The 15,010-nt window shown below is 37.1% G+C and overlaps 2 protein-coding genes across 9 annotated transcripts; both read right to left on the bottom strand.

The window, feature by feature from the left end:
- Positions 1-192: 192 nt before the first annotated feature.
- LOC104890252 (wall-associated receptor kinase-like 6) lies at positions 193-5,596 on the bottom strand. Its single transcript, XM_010675666.4, has 3 exons — positions 2,308-5,596; positions 2,053-2,211; positions 193-1,676 (listed from the first exon to the last, which is right to left on the bottom strand). The coding sequence occupies exons 1-3, from the start codon at positions 3,233-3,235 to the stop codon at positions 442-444; spliced, it is 2,322 nt and encodes a 773-aa protein (XP_010673968.3). The 5' UTR covers positions 3,236-5,596; the 3' UTR covers positions 193-441.
- Positions 5,597-5,867: 271 nt separating this feature from the next.
- On the bottom strand, positions 5,868-13,693 carry LOC104890255 (wall-associated receptor kinase-like 1). Of its 8 annotated transcripts, none has more exons than XM_048643582.1 (5): positions 12,029-13,693; positions 10,466-10,543; positions 9,169-10,011; positions 8,900-9,058; positions 7,222-8,743 (listed from the first exon to the last, which is right to left on the bottom strand). In XM_048643582.1, exons 3-5 carry the CDS (start codon positions 9,974-9,976, stop codon positions 7,641-7,643), a joined length of 2,070 nt encoding a protein of 689 aa, XP_048499539.1. In that variant the 5' UTR covers positions 9,977-10,011; positions 10,466-10,543; positions 12,029-13,693; the 3' UTR covers positions 7,222-7,640. The 8 variants fall into 8 exon arrangements, with proteins under 8 accessions (XP_010673973.1, XP_048499534.1, XP_048499539.1 ...); XM_048643583.1 differs by having other exon boundaries at positions 12,037-13,693; XM_048643584.2 differs by having other exon boundaries at positions 12,108-12,143.
- Between the last annotated feature and the right edge of the window lie 1,317 nt (positions 13,694-15,010).

The following is a 15,010-nucleotide window of genomic DNA, read 5'->3' as shown; positions in this document are numbered from 1 at the left end:
TTTCTGTCACAATATATATTATCAGAAAGGATGTCCTTCCCTTGATGAAAATTGTGTGAAGGTATTGAAAGCTCCAAAGAGACACACAAGTACCAAAATTTGAAAGATAAAGACCCTTTTTCCAGACAGATTAAAGACGAGACAAAAAAACCACAGCAAATATCAGATGCAGTACATAGTACAACAGAAGAATTTGCACAAAACTTCTTAAATGATACTAATGGATTAATAGTTCAGACTTCATATACAAGTAGCACAGAGCAGAATTGCTGATCAATCGAACACCATATGAACCAAAAAGTAAAATAACAAACAAAACTTAGCAGCTCAGCTAGTGCATGGATTCTCTAGTTGTGACATAATCACTAGAAATACAATTGATATGAAAACAGCGAAAAATTCTAGGTGTTAACAGTGGAGTTTAGAACAGACCACGTGTCATCATGAGCTTTTATTGAAAGTGTATTGTTGAATTGCAGAAGCTGTAGACCAGTTCGAAGGCAAAGACCAATCTTCTTCTGTGCAAGATGTGTATGGAGGCAAAGGATAATCACTTGGACAATCTGTAATCTCTGCTAATGTCTTCACACTGACCTTTGGGAGGTTCTTTTGAGCTGAAACAGGCGCATGATGAAGTTGACTGATCATCTCTAACTCTACAGCAACTTCCCTCATTGTTGGCCTTTGCTTCCCATCCATGTTCAGACACCTTTTAGCAAGGTAGGCAACGGCAAGGATCGTATCTTCCGTACCTTCATTTGCAACTCGAGCAGCCAAATTGTCACACAAGTTGGAATTTTCAATAGCCGATAAAAACCAAGAAACAAGACTCATCCCGTTATGAGATTCAGTGGGAATAATTGCTCTCTTCCCTGTCAAAAGCTCCACAAGAACTACTCCAAAGCCATAAACATCACTCTTTTCCGTAAATTGATTGGACCGGAAGTATTCAGGATCTAAATACCCAAATGTACCTTGAACACGAGTGGTTAAATGAGTTTGATCCACATCAACCGTTCTTGATGTCCCAAAATCTGATAACTTTGCTCTGTATTTTAAATCAAGAAGTATGTTGGAGGTTTTGATGTCTCTATGAAAGATAGGCTTTGAGGATGCTGAATGCAAGTAAGTGAGCGCTCCTGCTACATCTATAGCAATTTGCAAACGCATTTCCCATGTAATTGGGAAGTCTTCCCTAGAACCATGAATGTGCATAGAAAGAGTCCCATTTGGGACAAACTCATAAACTAGTAGTGGAACTTCTGTCTCCAAACAACATCCCAACAATTTGACTATATTTCTGTGGTTGATTTGTGATAATATAACCACCTCATTGATGAATTGACGCAACTGATTGTTACTTCCTATCTTGGATTTCTTTATAGCAACAATGTTTCCATCACTTAACATACCTTTGTAGACTGTACCCTGGCCTCCCTGACCGAGCACTCTGTCTTCGTTGTAGTTATCAGTAGCTTTCTCAAGTTCATCTGCAGTGTAAACTCTTGTTGTCTCTACCATTCCATCTGTAGATGACATTTGTTGTTGCAATAGCAAACCACCATTCCGCTCAAAGTTTTTAGTCTTTTGTACAGTCTTCTTTCTTCTCCTTGCTACAATCAAAAGCCAATATCCACCCAAGATGAAAAGTATAGATCCCAAGCCTATGCCAAGTCCTGAAAGCATTAATAAGTTATGATTAAATAATATTCATTACCAAAGAGGAAAATTTGCTAAATTCTATAACTATGACAGAATTTCTCTCCAACTAAGACCCTGTTCAGTTTTTGTCAGCAGTTTTCACATTTTTTCAGAATAATTCAGTTTTAACCAGTAAAAAAACAGTTTTAATCAATACACTGCAAAAGTAAAATACAGTAGAATCAACAAAAACCAGTTCATTCAGTTAAAATGAGATGAAGGGTACTTGATTCTAAATGCTTTTTACTGCAAACAAGCTCCTCTTTTGGGGTCAACACTCATGCTGTGTGAACAGGATCAGCTATTCCCATTTCATGCATCATCAATGAGTTGATTCAGGAGAGTACTTACCAAGAGGAAAGGCTAGTGACAAGCTCTTGTCCAGACAACCAGTCCCATCTTTTCTGCCATCACCGCGATAACCTTTCGGGCAATGACATTTATAGCTTCCTGGAGTATTCATACATATCCCAGAGCAAGGATTACTAGATCCTTTGCACTCGTTAATGTCTGAGAAACCAGGATAGAATCTCGTTAAGAATCAACCACCTTAAAATTTATATAGCACCAAATAAAAAGGGAGGGATGAGGGGTAAGGACACTAACCTGTACAACCTGGACTGAGATAAGGATTACCCTCATACCCAGATAAACATTTACAGCGATATCCGTGGACATTGAGATCCTTATCAAGATCAATGCAACTTGTATTCTGTTGGCAAGCATATGTAGCTGAGTTTCTCTGAGCAACTCTGCAGGTTGCATTAGCAATAAACCAATCTAGTACAGCTGACATGACTTCCACCCCAGAAGCAAATCTGGGGTCCAGAAGATCAATAGCTCGACGGAAGTTGATGCTCGAGTGTTTAGCTATGAAGGCATAGCTGCAGTTCCCAGATGAGACAGTTGTGTTATACACTATCTTTTCCAAACTTGCATTGAAGTCTTGTAATCCCTTGGGAATATGAGCTTCACAGCAACCAAGTCCAGAACATGTTTCGTCAAGTAAATCCTCCACCTTCGTACACAAGGCCACACAACTAATAACTTTCCGACCAGCCCTTGTTTGTGCCTCAATTAATCCATAATGATGACAACCAGTGACAATAAACTTATTGGCAGTCGATGACAGAGCATAAGGTTTGCCTGTGACATGAAAGCTGCCATACCGATTCTCAACTGTTGTTCCAACAGAGTTGCAAGATTGAGCCGCTGGAGTAGCTGTTAGTGTCAACTCAGTCTCAGATATGTCTAGAGCTGCTGTAGAATCATCAACATACACAGCATATGTGGTACCATTTACAGTAATACATTTTATGACATAATCATCACCCATGGCACAATCTTTTCCAATGCCAAAAGGGTAAGGGATCGTCAAGTTACCACACATGCGTGGGCATCCAGGCTTTGTGGTGTTTGCAGCAGTAAGCATGGTGGATGGATTTGAGAATGAGGCCTGCACTGTACATGGAAAAGCTAGCAAAAGCCATGTCCAAGTGATGCATGCTAAGATAGCTGTGCTAACGAGAAACATATCTCGTTTGCCCAAGTCAAAGTGTTCCCCAAGATAGATGATGAACAGAGATATATATTAAGGTGAAAGGAGGATAAGACATTATCACAGCAATATGAAAGCAACAAAGCTTTTCACTAAAGAAAGTGGTGTGTGGGGAATGCTGATGGGAAATCTATAGAATATCACTAATCCTATGCTAAAACAATTCACATGAATTAGATCATGTCTCTAATAATTGCTAGTTAGAAGTTAAAAAAGTGAAGAATCTTTGAATTTTTTTTGTCGAAGTTTTTTTATTTTAATTTCGTCAGCAAATTAGGAAGTTGATGTCATTGGTTGATCCAATGTCAAAGTTGTTAGAATATGCCAGCTAGAAAATGATTATAATTCAGTTCTCCAATCACAGATCAGATTGCCAAGAGATTTAGCTATGCAAGTGTGAAGTGAGAGACATAAAAATGAGAGTTGGTGTGTGGATATTATCAAAGAGCTAAACAAGCAAAAATTTATAGCTAGATTTAAAAATTGATGAGCTTTAAGAGTGTAATATATGTATGTGATGAGAGAGGAAATGCTAATGTGTACTAGAGTGTTAATCTAACCTTTAAATACAATTTCGGCTGCTACACTGAACAAACACAGTGTCACAAATCAAGGATAGTTTAATGAACTTTGTCCAAAATTCCGACATAGTTTAATCACCTAAAAAGAAAATTGTTGTAGGACTAAAAAATTTTGGGTAACCCATCATTACAAGAGAAACTACTAAGCTAAACTAGCTTATTACAAAGATGAATTCTCTTCATGCTGCTAGTAAAAGGCAAGGATCCTAATATGAGCTTTAAAATTTAAGAACGGTCATGTGACTATTTGGCTAGCTAATAATGACAACATTATGTAAAGATTAAAGAATAACATTTTTTTTACCCCATTTCGAAACACAAATTAGGTAACACTATGATAAGGAAATAAACCTTCTTGGAAAGTCTTCTAAACTCTAAAACCAATCTGCACTGTAGGACTGGACCTTTTTCTTACCCTTATCTTGTAGTAGTGTTGTTTGTGCCATATAAGGTGTGCAAATCTAAAGCAACAAAAAAAAAGGACTAGTATGAAAGACAAAAGACAGTCAAAAGCACAAAGTGACACAGGGGGTCATGTGGGCACTAATGAGAAATCCTTAAAATATTAAAATCTTCCTTAAGATGATGCCAAACAGAACACGACGAAACAATGCAGTGTTGAAGAGGTAAAAACCTTAAAAAGCTACTATTTGCTGCAGCATAAATACCCCTTAAGTTACAGAGTCAAATTTTAAACTGGGAAAAAGCACCAACAGATCAAAAGCAAAAAGTAGTACAAAAGTCGAGAGAGCACTACTAAAGAGATAATCATATTAATATCTTCAAAGAATATTGATATTTTGTAAATCTAAAGATCATATTGGATTAGCACCTCTTACGTTAACCCACTTCAACATAATGATGAAATGCTCACAAAGTTTTAAGCTATAGCCAAGTTTACAAGGCTTCAACCATCTTTTCAGATCTGCACTATTTTCTTCAACTCAAAAACACTTTTAATATTTAGAGGTTGTTTGGTTGACATAATAATTCATGAGAAGTAGAACTTTCTAGGAAGTAAGATATAGTCAGGTTATTTGGTTGATAATGATGTAGGAAGTTGCACTTCTTAAGAACTTCTACTCTCCACAAAATGAAGTTCCTTACCTAGGGGAGACCTAGGTAACTAAAACTTTCCATGGGAAATTTTTCTTCCCATGATCAACCAAATTAACTTTACCATTTCCTAGGAATTGGAACTTCAAGGAAAATACGACTTCCTAGCCTCTAGGAGATACTGATTCCTACATGCAACCAAACGAGCATGCCACGACGAATCTTATCAATCAAAATATATTTATATTTATTAGTTTTGACAGCATAGGTAAGCTCCAAAACGAGACACAAATGCCCCACCTTGAAAAGGTAATATTTACAAGTATTAAACTAAGTACAAAAGGAGTGTAAATGAATAGAAAATAAAGATGCAGTTCCCAAAAGAATATATTATGCACTACAAAACACAAGACAACATATATTTGCAGAATATAAACTTAAACGAAGATGCTTATTAGTTCAGACTGGAACAGGATACTCTGGGTAGGGTCAGTTAGGTGGGCACAATACAAGTTCCTATATCAGGTAGTCTAACTAGAAGAACTCAGAACAGATACTAGTAATACAAAAACATTACAAGTTAAGCAAAATCTGTAAAAAAGTTTAATTATCTTCACAATGTATCATCGTCCATTACAAAATAAAGGGTAGACCATTCTGAAGGGAAAAACCCAACTTGACTGTGTAAAATGCGTGGACACAAAAACTATTACTCTGTTCAGCAATTATCATATAAGTAGTTATTGAACAATTCTAGTATGGCTGATTGTTTATAAAGGTGCAAATTTTATGCATACAAAAGGCAAAAAAAAAGCAGCGAGAGATTAAATGATGCACTAATCAGTAAAACAGGATAAATTACTTAAACTGTGGCAGATATTCTTTACTCTCTTCAAGCACAGAGCCATTTGCTCCAATATGTCTGTCCCTCCAACAATGCAACCCCCCCCCCCCTTTCCCCGCCCCGGCACCCCTTGAGTTTTACCCTTTGCCACTAGATAAAATAAGCATGTAAATATCACCCATCTAATATCTATAATACGTACCAGGAAGCAATATCCTGCTTGTGCCTTTATGCTCTCCTCTTTCCAAAACATCCTCCAAATGAGTTTCACATTCTGATAAATGTGTTGAATGAGAGAAGACGGTGCAGCAGTTCGAAGATAAAAGAGAATTCTTCTAAATAAGATGATGAAGCCAATAGATCATAATTGAGTCAATATAATGTCAACGTTGTCTTTTTGATGACTTCTTGAAGGACCTTTTGGATAAAACAGGCACATGATGTTGTTTGATCACCTCAAACTCAGCAGAGCCCCACACATTGTTTGCCATTGTCTACCATCCGATTTCCAACACTGTTTCGCAAGCTTCCCAAAGACAAAATTAGTTTCTCTGCTATCTTCATCTGGAGCTCCTATATCTGTACAAGAGAAAATGAGATAAAGGAGGCTTCATGCTGCATGAGTGTCCAATCAGAAAACCTTCAGCACTTTCCTCCTTGAGTTATCTTCTTTTAACAATGCAAACAAACAGAGAATGCCCAAAAAATTAATCCTCTTCCTCCGATGATTAAAATTCTTGTCTATCTTTTCAAAGATGACTCACCAGTCATCACTTCCAGCTTTTTTATCTAGAATCAGTAAGAAGAAGAAAATGGAAATTCATGTTCATCTCAAGATACAACAGGACATGTTCATCTCAAGATACAACAGGAGTACAGGACCGATAGTTAGACATATTATAACTGTAGAAAAAGCTTTAGCTCAGCCCACGATAAGAGGATTCATGATGTATGAAACTAGCACAAGAAGTTGAGTCCTTAGTTTACAAAAAAAATTACTTGGTCAAAAACATCTCCCCTCTATTGATTTATAGAACTGCCTGGTAGCAACTCAAGTGAAACAGAAAAGTGATCCTCTTTCAAAGGTATATATTTGAATTCACAAGACTAACAAAAAGAATTTGCATCAAGTATAAATCAAACTCAAAGATCCTTTTGCAGAAAAAAGATAACCATATTATATAATTTAACAGCCTCAAACATTGTATTTGCTATCGTGTGGACCTTATAGCTCAGTAAAAACAAGAAACATGCATGAGATGTAGACCATGAACTTCTGCAGAATGAGAGTGTCGTGTAGCACTCAAATTCTTCATATCACCTGATGCAAAAAGCAAATGAGATAACGCCTATTTAGAGGACAGAATCAATTTATTTGCAACAGTTACTCCCCGAAAAGATAAAACACAAGTAATTCTTCACCATCCAAGTTCCACTTGTTTTGCTCAGCCGAAATTCTTATTGGCGGTAGGAAAATAGAATGATACTATTCCTCTATCAGCATATATGGCACTGCCTTATAATTCAATTGAGCTTGTACAAGATCAATACATCAAAGCAAATTACTCTACAACCACTTAGACACTAAATAAACGGCCAGGCCACACCTAAACAATCATGCCTTAGCCATTCACCTGCTGAATAAGACTGCCTAAATGTAATTTCCAATGGCAACTAATAAGTGGAAATTTTGGAATTACAATGAAAATAAAGTACAGAAAATTCTATGTCAAGATGCCTACGTTCACAGCAACTTATGTGAGATTATTGACACCTTTTGTTCAATTAATGTGGAAAACATTTCACAAATCCAATTGAAGGTAAAGACCAATCTTCTACTGCGTAAGAAGCACATGGAGGCAATAGACTATAACTTGTACAGTTGTACTCACTTCAATTTCTATGAATTTATGCACATCGGTCTCTGGCAGAGTTTTTGAATTGAAACAGTCACATCTTCCAGTCTACTGATGAGCTCCAACTGTAAAGCAACTTCTCTCATTGTAGGCCTTTCTCTCCCATCCATCTTCAAACACTGCTTAGCAAGATTGGCAGTGGCAAGGATGCTTTCTTTCTTACCCTCTTTTGCAACTCGAACAGCCAATATATCATACAAGTGCAAATTTTCCATAGCTGACAGAAACCACCACACTAGGCTCTGTCCGCGAAGAGAGTCAGTGCGACGAATAGCCTTTGACCCTGTCAAAAGCTCCACAAGAACCACCCCAAAGCTATAAACATCACTCTTGTCAGTGAATTGGTGGGATTGGAAGTATTCAGGATCTAGATATCCAATTGTGCCTTGGACACAAGTGGTTAAATGACTTTTCTCAGTAGCAATAGATCTTGATGTTCCAAAATCTGATAGTTTAGCTCTGTATTTCGCGTCAAGCAGTATATTGGTGGATTTAATGTCTCTATGGAAAATGGGCTGTGAGGTTGCAGAGTGCAAGTAAGAAAGAGCTCCGGCTAATTCTATAGCAATTTGTAACCGCATTTCCCATGTAACCGGGAGATCTTCACTAGGGTCATGGATATACTTAGAAAGAGTCCCGTTTGGAACAAATTCATATACTAGCAGAGGAACTTGTGTCTCCAAACAACATCCTAATAGCTTGACTATATTTCTATGGTTGATTTGGGACAGGATAACCACCTCATTGATAAATTGACCCAACTGGCTTTGATCTCCTATCTTGGACTTTTTTATGGCAACAATATTTCCATCACTCAACATACCTTTATAAACTGTACCTTGACCTCCCTGACCAAGAACTCTGTCTTCATTGAAATTATCAGTAGCTTTCTCTAGCTCTCCAGCAGTGAAAATTCTTGTTCTTTCTACTATACCATCCTTGGACGACATTTGCTGTTGCAACAAATAACCACCGTTTTGTTTAAAGTTTTTAGCTCTTTCCATTATCTCCCTCCTTCTTCGAGCTAAAATGAAAAGCCAAAACCCACTGAGCAAGAAAAGTATAGATCCCAAGCCCAAGCCAAGTCCTACAAAGAACAAACAGGTTTCAACTACATTTTCATTATAAGATAATGTTTCAGCATTTTAACCAAGTTCCTCATTCTAGGCAAACAACTAATATGAACTAACCCAGCTTATCGTTACATGAACAATTTAACAAGTATTTATTTTAAAAAATTTACCAAGACCGAAGAACAATTTCAAACTGTTTGCACGACAACCAGTTCCATCTTTCCTGCCATCACCATAATAACCAGTTGAGCAGCGACATTCATAGCTACCTGGATAATTGACACAAGTGCCAGAACAAGGATTATCTGCCCCAATACACTCGTCAATATCTGGGAAAAAAGGTACAAATAGTTATATGGGCTATATGATATAATCATAATTTCCTAGTTGACTAACAAAATAGCATGGAATTGGAGAGAATGATTAACAACATGCTAACCTGTACAACCCGAACTAAGATAAGGATTACCCTGATATCCATGAAGACATCTACATCTATATCCTACAACACCGAGTTCCTGATCAAGATCAATGCAGGTTGTATTCTCTTGGCATGCAAAAGTAGTTGCGTTCTTCTGAGCATTTTTACACAACTCATCAGTAATAAACCAGTCAAGCACTAGAGGAACTCTTTTCAGATGTCCAGCATCTAGGAACCCCCGAATTTTAAAGCTTGATTTTTCAAGTATGAAGGAATAGCTGCAATTCCCTGATGAAACAGTTGTATTGTAATATATCCTTTCTAGACTACTATTCCAGGCACGTAAGCCCTTCGGAATAGGAGCTTCACAACAACCAATGCCAGAGCACATCTCATTATTTCTGTCCCCTTCTCTAGTACACAAGGCAACACAGCTAAAAACTTCCCGGCCAGTCATTGTTTGTGCCTCGATCAATCCATAGTGATGGCAACCAATGACCACAAACTTGTTGGAGGTGTACGACACTGAATAAGGCAGGGCTGTCAGATCAATCGTATACCAGGTGTTTTCTTCACCTGATCCTGTTTCTACAGTGTCACAAGAAGAAGCAGCAGGATGAACTGTAACTGTCAACTGGGTCTCAGATATATCAAGGATCTGTCTACCAGGAAATCTAGGTACAGTGTAATTCTTTTGGACATCACAGAGGATAACATAGTTATCCCCCAAGGAGCAGCCTCTCCCAATACCAAAAGGGTAAGGGATTGTCAAATTTCCACACTCACGTGGACATCCAGACAAAGTAGTATTGGCAGCAGTGAGCATTGTGGCTGGTTGTGAAAGCAAAAATGAGGCTCGCACTAGACATGGAAGAACAAGCAGAAGCCATGTTGGAGACAGTAAAATTGTCAAGGAAATTATACGTAGAAGCAGCATATGTGCGGCTAAGGTAAAAGAGATTTTCATTGAAAAACAAAGAGCAAAAGATATTGGCAAAAGCAAGAAAGTATTCATGGCGCACAAACAATACAGAGTGGTAAATACAAAGTCAATGATATAAACATCAGCGTCAGCATTCACAATAGATTCCTAATCCACAAAACCCTGAAGATTTGCTATTTGATTATTAAATTCATAGACGTTTACAATTAGCCACTTTGATGCACTCCATATTGATCAAAAGCCAGAGAATAAAAGTTTTAGCTCCAGATGAAATGGACCATGGGTGGGAAATACAAAATGATTATGATGTACTAGTATATAGTTAGAGGGGAGAAAGATAATTTTGATAAATAAAGGTCACTAAGCACTTACATCACATGATTTATGTGTATTCTTCAACAAGCCAATCTCCACAAGGTCATAATTTAATAACATAGCTTTTCTTTGAGTCTGCATTTTGTAAATTGAAAAATAAACGCAAATTTGAAGTATGATATTCCCATAATCTTCAGACACTAAATCACTAATGCATTATTAACAGCCACTAACTAAAATTCTCGTGGTCCAGAATAATATTCACTTCTTATATAATACTTGTTAGTCAAATTTTTAACACTAGTTGATCTTTCATACTACAGACCTATTGTACACTTTCCTTTTTCATCCATCCCGTAATGCTCGTTACACTTTTATAATTGGTAAACTAATATCTTAATACATCTCTTCCTAGCTACTAGAAAGTTAGGGTCCCAATTACCCTAAATAACTAACTCATATCACATTAACTTTATCAATAATATCAACAATTGATAAACAAAAAACAACTTGTCTCCTAAAAATATATATGCAACATGATAAGTATAAAGAGTATTCTGGGACAGACACAGGGAATAATATTTTTTGCTCAGTATTCTGAAACAGTTTTCATATATTCCTCTTAATATTGGCTGCTTATCTGTCAGATAAGTAATCTATTTTATACTGCAGAGAGTACGGAAAAGAACACACAAAATCAAACCATTAATTTCACTAATGTAAGAAACAGAATGCAGTCATTTTCCTTTTTTGTTCCTAGCCCTTAATGATGAAATTGAATAGATGTAGAAACGCTTCATGTGAAGTGTAGATATACTGGGTACTGAATCAACTTGAGCCTAGACCAAGGCATAGAGTGAGGGCTGGAAAAATTTCTCAACCCAAAAAAACATCTCTAATACTAATCTTAAGTTAGCAACCTCACTCTTGTGGTGTCTTTGCCACAATCTCAAAGGATCAGACCCAGATGGTATCATAATTCATAACTATCAAAAGCCTCTATTTCATAATTACATTCAGGCCGGGTTTAATGGTCGGGTCAACTTTTACAAGGCCTAATCCATATGCAAACTTCTTATAGTCTTATGCTGGTGAGTTATTATCCTCATACTGATCTTTTAGAATGATCAAAGTCGCAAGATGATAAGAGAATCTTAAGATGGGATAGTGCTCTCAGTTTTCAGCTGTCAAATGCCCATTATTTTCCAAATCCAACAAGGTGTGTTTAGTATAGTAGAAGTAGAATAAGAAATGGAATGTTATCTAGACCTCAATTTACAGCTAAGTTACCCCCCCCCCCCAAATTGTTAAGAAAATCTAATAATGTACACGCACAGAAAGGGGCTGGGGGCATAAAGAATGATAAGGAAGATAATGTTGAAGTGGATATTGATTTTTCTTCACAAAAGAAGGTCAGGTTTCCACAAATATATAGCCTTTTCCAGAAGCTGGTCTAACAAAAAGATCAAAGTAGGCAACAATAATCAAGGTACCAGAAGCAATAGACATGCCAGCAAGCTCCAATTAGCTCAATGAATATGTATCTAGGAATCACATACATGAAACTAAGTAAAAAATACAGAAAATCAGTCATCTCTAATGCCCATATAGAATGCTTACTCGGATACCTGAACCAAAACTTCTTGATTATCATAGCTCCAAAATCTCCCACAGTTGATTAATGAGTCACTTAACTTACCAAAAGACAGAAAAGTGTCAGCATCAGCCTCCAATCCCTTGCTCACCATGAGATCATATTAGTATAATGCCTTTCACAAGTCATTTCTGATGATTGAATCATAAACATTATCATCAAGGGAGCAACTGTCTTTCTCCATTTTACTCAACAATTGAATAGCTTCACCCGTGTGCCCTTTCTAGCAAAAGCCTTTAACCAATATCATGTATATCATAATCAGGTTGCAGCCCTTCAATACAATATCAGAGCCAAATTTTGCTGTATGTTCAAGTCATCCGGCCTCACACAAACTATCCATTAGGAGACCACAGATGATGATATCAGGCTCGACACCGTTATCCTCCATGCACTGCATCATCAAGCAGAAAAATTAGGCATACGCCATCAAGCAATGAAGCATACGTGACAGCATTCCATTCGCTTTGCACAGTCCATCAATAAGAGTAGAACAAGTGACAAATTCAGGTGTCTTCCCATTCTGAATTATTTGTTGAAATAAATGAAGGCCTTCTCAATGTTTCTAGTTTTGGAATATCCAGTAATTATAGTACTGAAACTTACAACATTAGGCTCACAGCCATTTTAGACCATGAGATCAAGTAGTTTCTCAGCATCTTCTATCTATCTGGCCACGCAAACAATGACCATCGAGTACTGCACTGTAAGTAATGCTGTCTGGAGCCTCACCTCTCTCAATCATGAAGTGTGAAACCGGTTTGTGCTTCATCAATACCCCCCTTTTCATTTGAGGTATTCAATACTGTCCAGCAGCATGTTGAAGGTAGGAGTATCATTGCAAGTGTGCAACATTACTGTCCAACATCTCATCTAACATAACTTTTAGCCACTACTCGAAAGCCAGAATGACAGGGGCCTAGAACCAAGAAGGTATAAGTAACAACATTGGGTTCAACGCACTCGCTTTTCGTAGCGAAAGCAAGTCCATGGCCTCTTTTAGCATCCTATCCTTACAAAGACTATCGATAATCGTGCTATACATAACATGATCAGGCGTATCATAACTACATTGCATCTTCCTAAGTAAGTTAAGAACACCCGCATTGTCGCCTATCCTATAAAACCCTTTAACCATAGCACCATTGGTAACAATAGTAGGTTGGAAACCTGCTTTACAATTTTATCCAACAATTTAACAGAGGATAAAGCAATTAAGTAATGAATTAAAGATAACACACTGAAGGGGTATCTCTATACAAGTTAAGTGTTTTGCACAAAGGAATTCATTTGGCGGAAGAGATAAAGGGGGAAAATTGAGATTGGAAAACCCTAATTTTGCAAAATTGTCTTCGTCACATGGTAAATAAACAGGTGAGGATCATCAATGGCGTCAAATCTATGTACAAAATTACAGTAATGTTTCGATGAGAAATTAAAGGGAATGGAAGATTAATATAAGAAAGAGGGTAGAAAAAGCTACCAAATTATCGACGCTTCATTCTTACGTTTGGCGCAAAGAAATATTAGTGTCAGGATATATTTCGACATTTGTTCTGATCGGAAAATCGTGATTAGAAATTGGGAAAATCGTGTCAGGGGGAAGACAAAGATCCATTTGCCAGTTTGCCTTTTACCCAAGAGAGGACTTGCAAGTTGAAAAGTTGCAATAACTTTATAAGAAGTCAAAAAGGGTTGTGCTTGTGCATGGTCGGGGCGTCACGAGCCACGAGGACTACCGTGGTCTGATCGCTGACCCAACTTTGGCTCGATTTAGCATGAACTTGAAACTAGTTAAGCCTGATGTGAAAACTCAATTGTTGGGCTATGAGACGCTCGTGGACGTCGTCTTACCTTTTAACTCGAGTTCGACATGAGTACGACTGGCCAATTCGCTTCTTGGCCTGCTAATTCTCAATCAAAAAGGTAAATAACAAATTATTCTTAAGGGGTATCAAGCAATATGTCACATGTATCGTGTTGTGCTTGTGCCCTCTTTTATTAACACGAGCATAATCCTGCATCATTTTTTCGTGATCTGTTGCATGTCTGGCTGGCAAAAGGCTCATTGATTTGTCACGTGGACTAACATGATTCGGCTTGTGCACTATTTTAAGTCAAAATCCTCATGAATAAATCTTTTATGGCTAAATTAGGATAGACACTTTTTCAAGTTGAGATTAATCTAGCCCAAGAGCATGTCACAGACGTGGATTTTGGGTGATGAGAAGGATATTAGCTTTTGAAAATAAAATTGGCCACGAATTTGGCTCATTCATGGTTTAGTTGAAAGCCCACTCATAAATTCCAAAGTCCAAACTATGAAAATTGTTCTTGACAATGTTAGCCATAACAAATGGTCCCTTGAGCGCTTATCTCTCCCCTTTCAAGAATTCATCCTTGAAAGAATCCAAAATACATCCCACCTTCCCCATCTATAAGTAAGGATTCCAAATTCGAGACTTCATAAGTTGAAGATCCTACACTATAGACGAGAGGCTAACAAAATTGTAGATATCATGACAAAAAGGCTTCAAATCATGGAATCTTCCAGTACTCTATATAGAATTTTTCCCATTCTTTCTAGTTATTGTTTAAATCCCAATCTATTGGAGTGTAATGCTTTACAAATCTATTAACTTAGATAAATAAAAAGTATTATCCCTAGTCAGTTTCAATCACGTGAAATCAGGGTTTATCATATTAAATGTAATAAGTCAAATTTAAAATTAACGATAGAATCACGTAAATCACACATTTGATTGTATAATCGACTTTCGGATAAAAACTATATTACTTAGACATCTAAGTGCTTAATAATTTTTTCATTTTTTAATAATTGCAATGTTTTGCATTTAATAAAGTTCTCGCAAGTTGCAACGTTGACGTTTTTGGCAATATATTTCTTTTTCGCTCTCATAGCACAACGAAATTTTTTTGCCTCTCTC

Source organism: Beta vulgaris, chromosome 4 (genome assembly GCF_026745355.1).
Source record: "Beta vulgaris subsp. vulgaris cultivar EL10 chromosome 4, EL10.2, whole genome shotgun sequence".
NCBI classification, from domain to species: Eukaryota; Viridiplantae; Streptophyta; class Magnoliopsida; order Caryophyllales; family Amaranthaceae; genus Beta; species Beta vulgaris.
The sequence above is the reverse complement of the archived record's forward strand: the minus strand, read 5'-3'. Positions and strand labels throughout refer to the sequence as shown.

Bases quoted from the DNA above. Each gene is read 5' to 3' on its own strand.
- LOC104890252 (XM_010675666.4), bottom strand. From the start codon at position 3,235: ATGTTTCTCGTTAGCACAGCTATCTTAGCATGCATCACTTGGACATGG. The intron at 2,212-2,307 runs GTTAGTGTCCTT...CTGGTTTCTCAG, and splicing joins TCTCAGTCCAGGTTGTACAG to ACATTAACGAGTGCAAAGGA. The intron at 1,677-2,052 runs GTAAGTACTCTC...TAATGCTTTCAG, and splicing joins GTCACTAGCCTTTCCTCTTG to GACTTGGCATAGGCTTGGGA.
- LOC104890255 (XM_010675671.4), bottom strand. From the start codon at position 10,165: ATGAATACTTTCTTGCTTTTGCCAATATCTTTTGCTCTTTGTTTTTCA. The intron at 9,059-9,168 runs GTTAGCATGTTG...CTTTTTTCCCAG, and splicing joins TCTTAGTTCGGGTTGTACAG to ATATTGACGAGTGTATTGGG. The intron at 8,744-8,899 runs GTAAATTTTTTA...TGTTCTTTGTAG, and splicing joins GAAATTGTTCTTCGGTCTTG to GACTTGGCTTGGGCTTGGGA.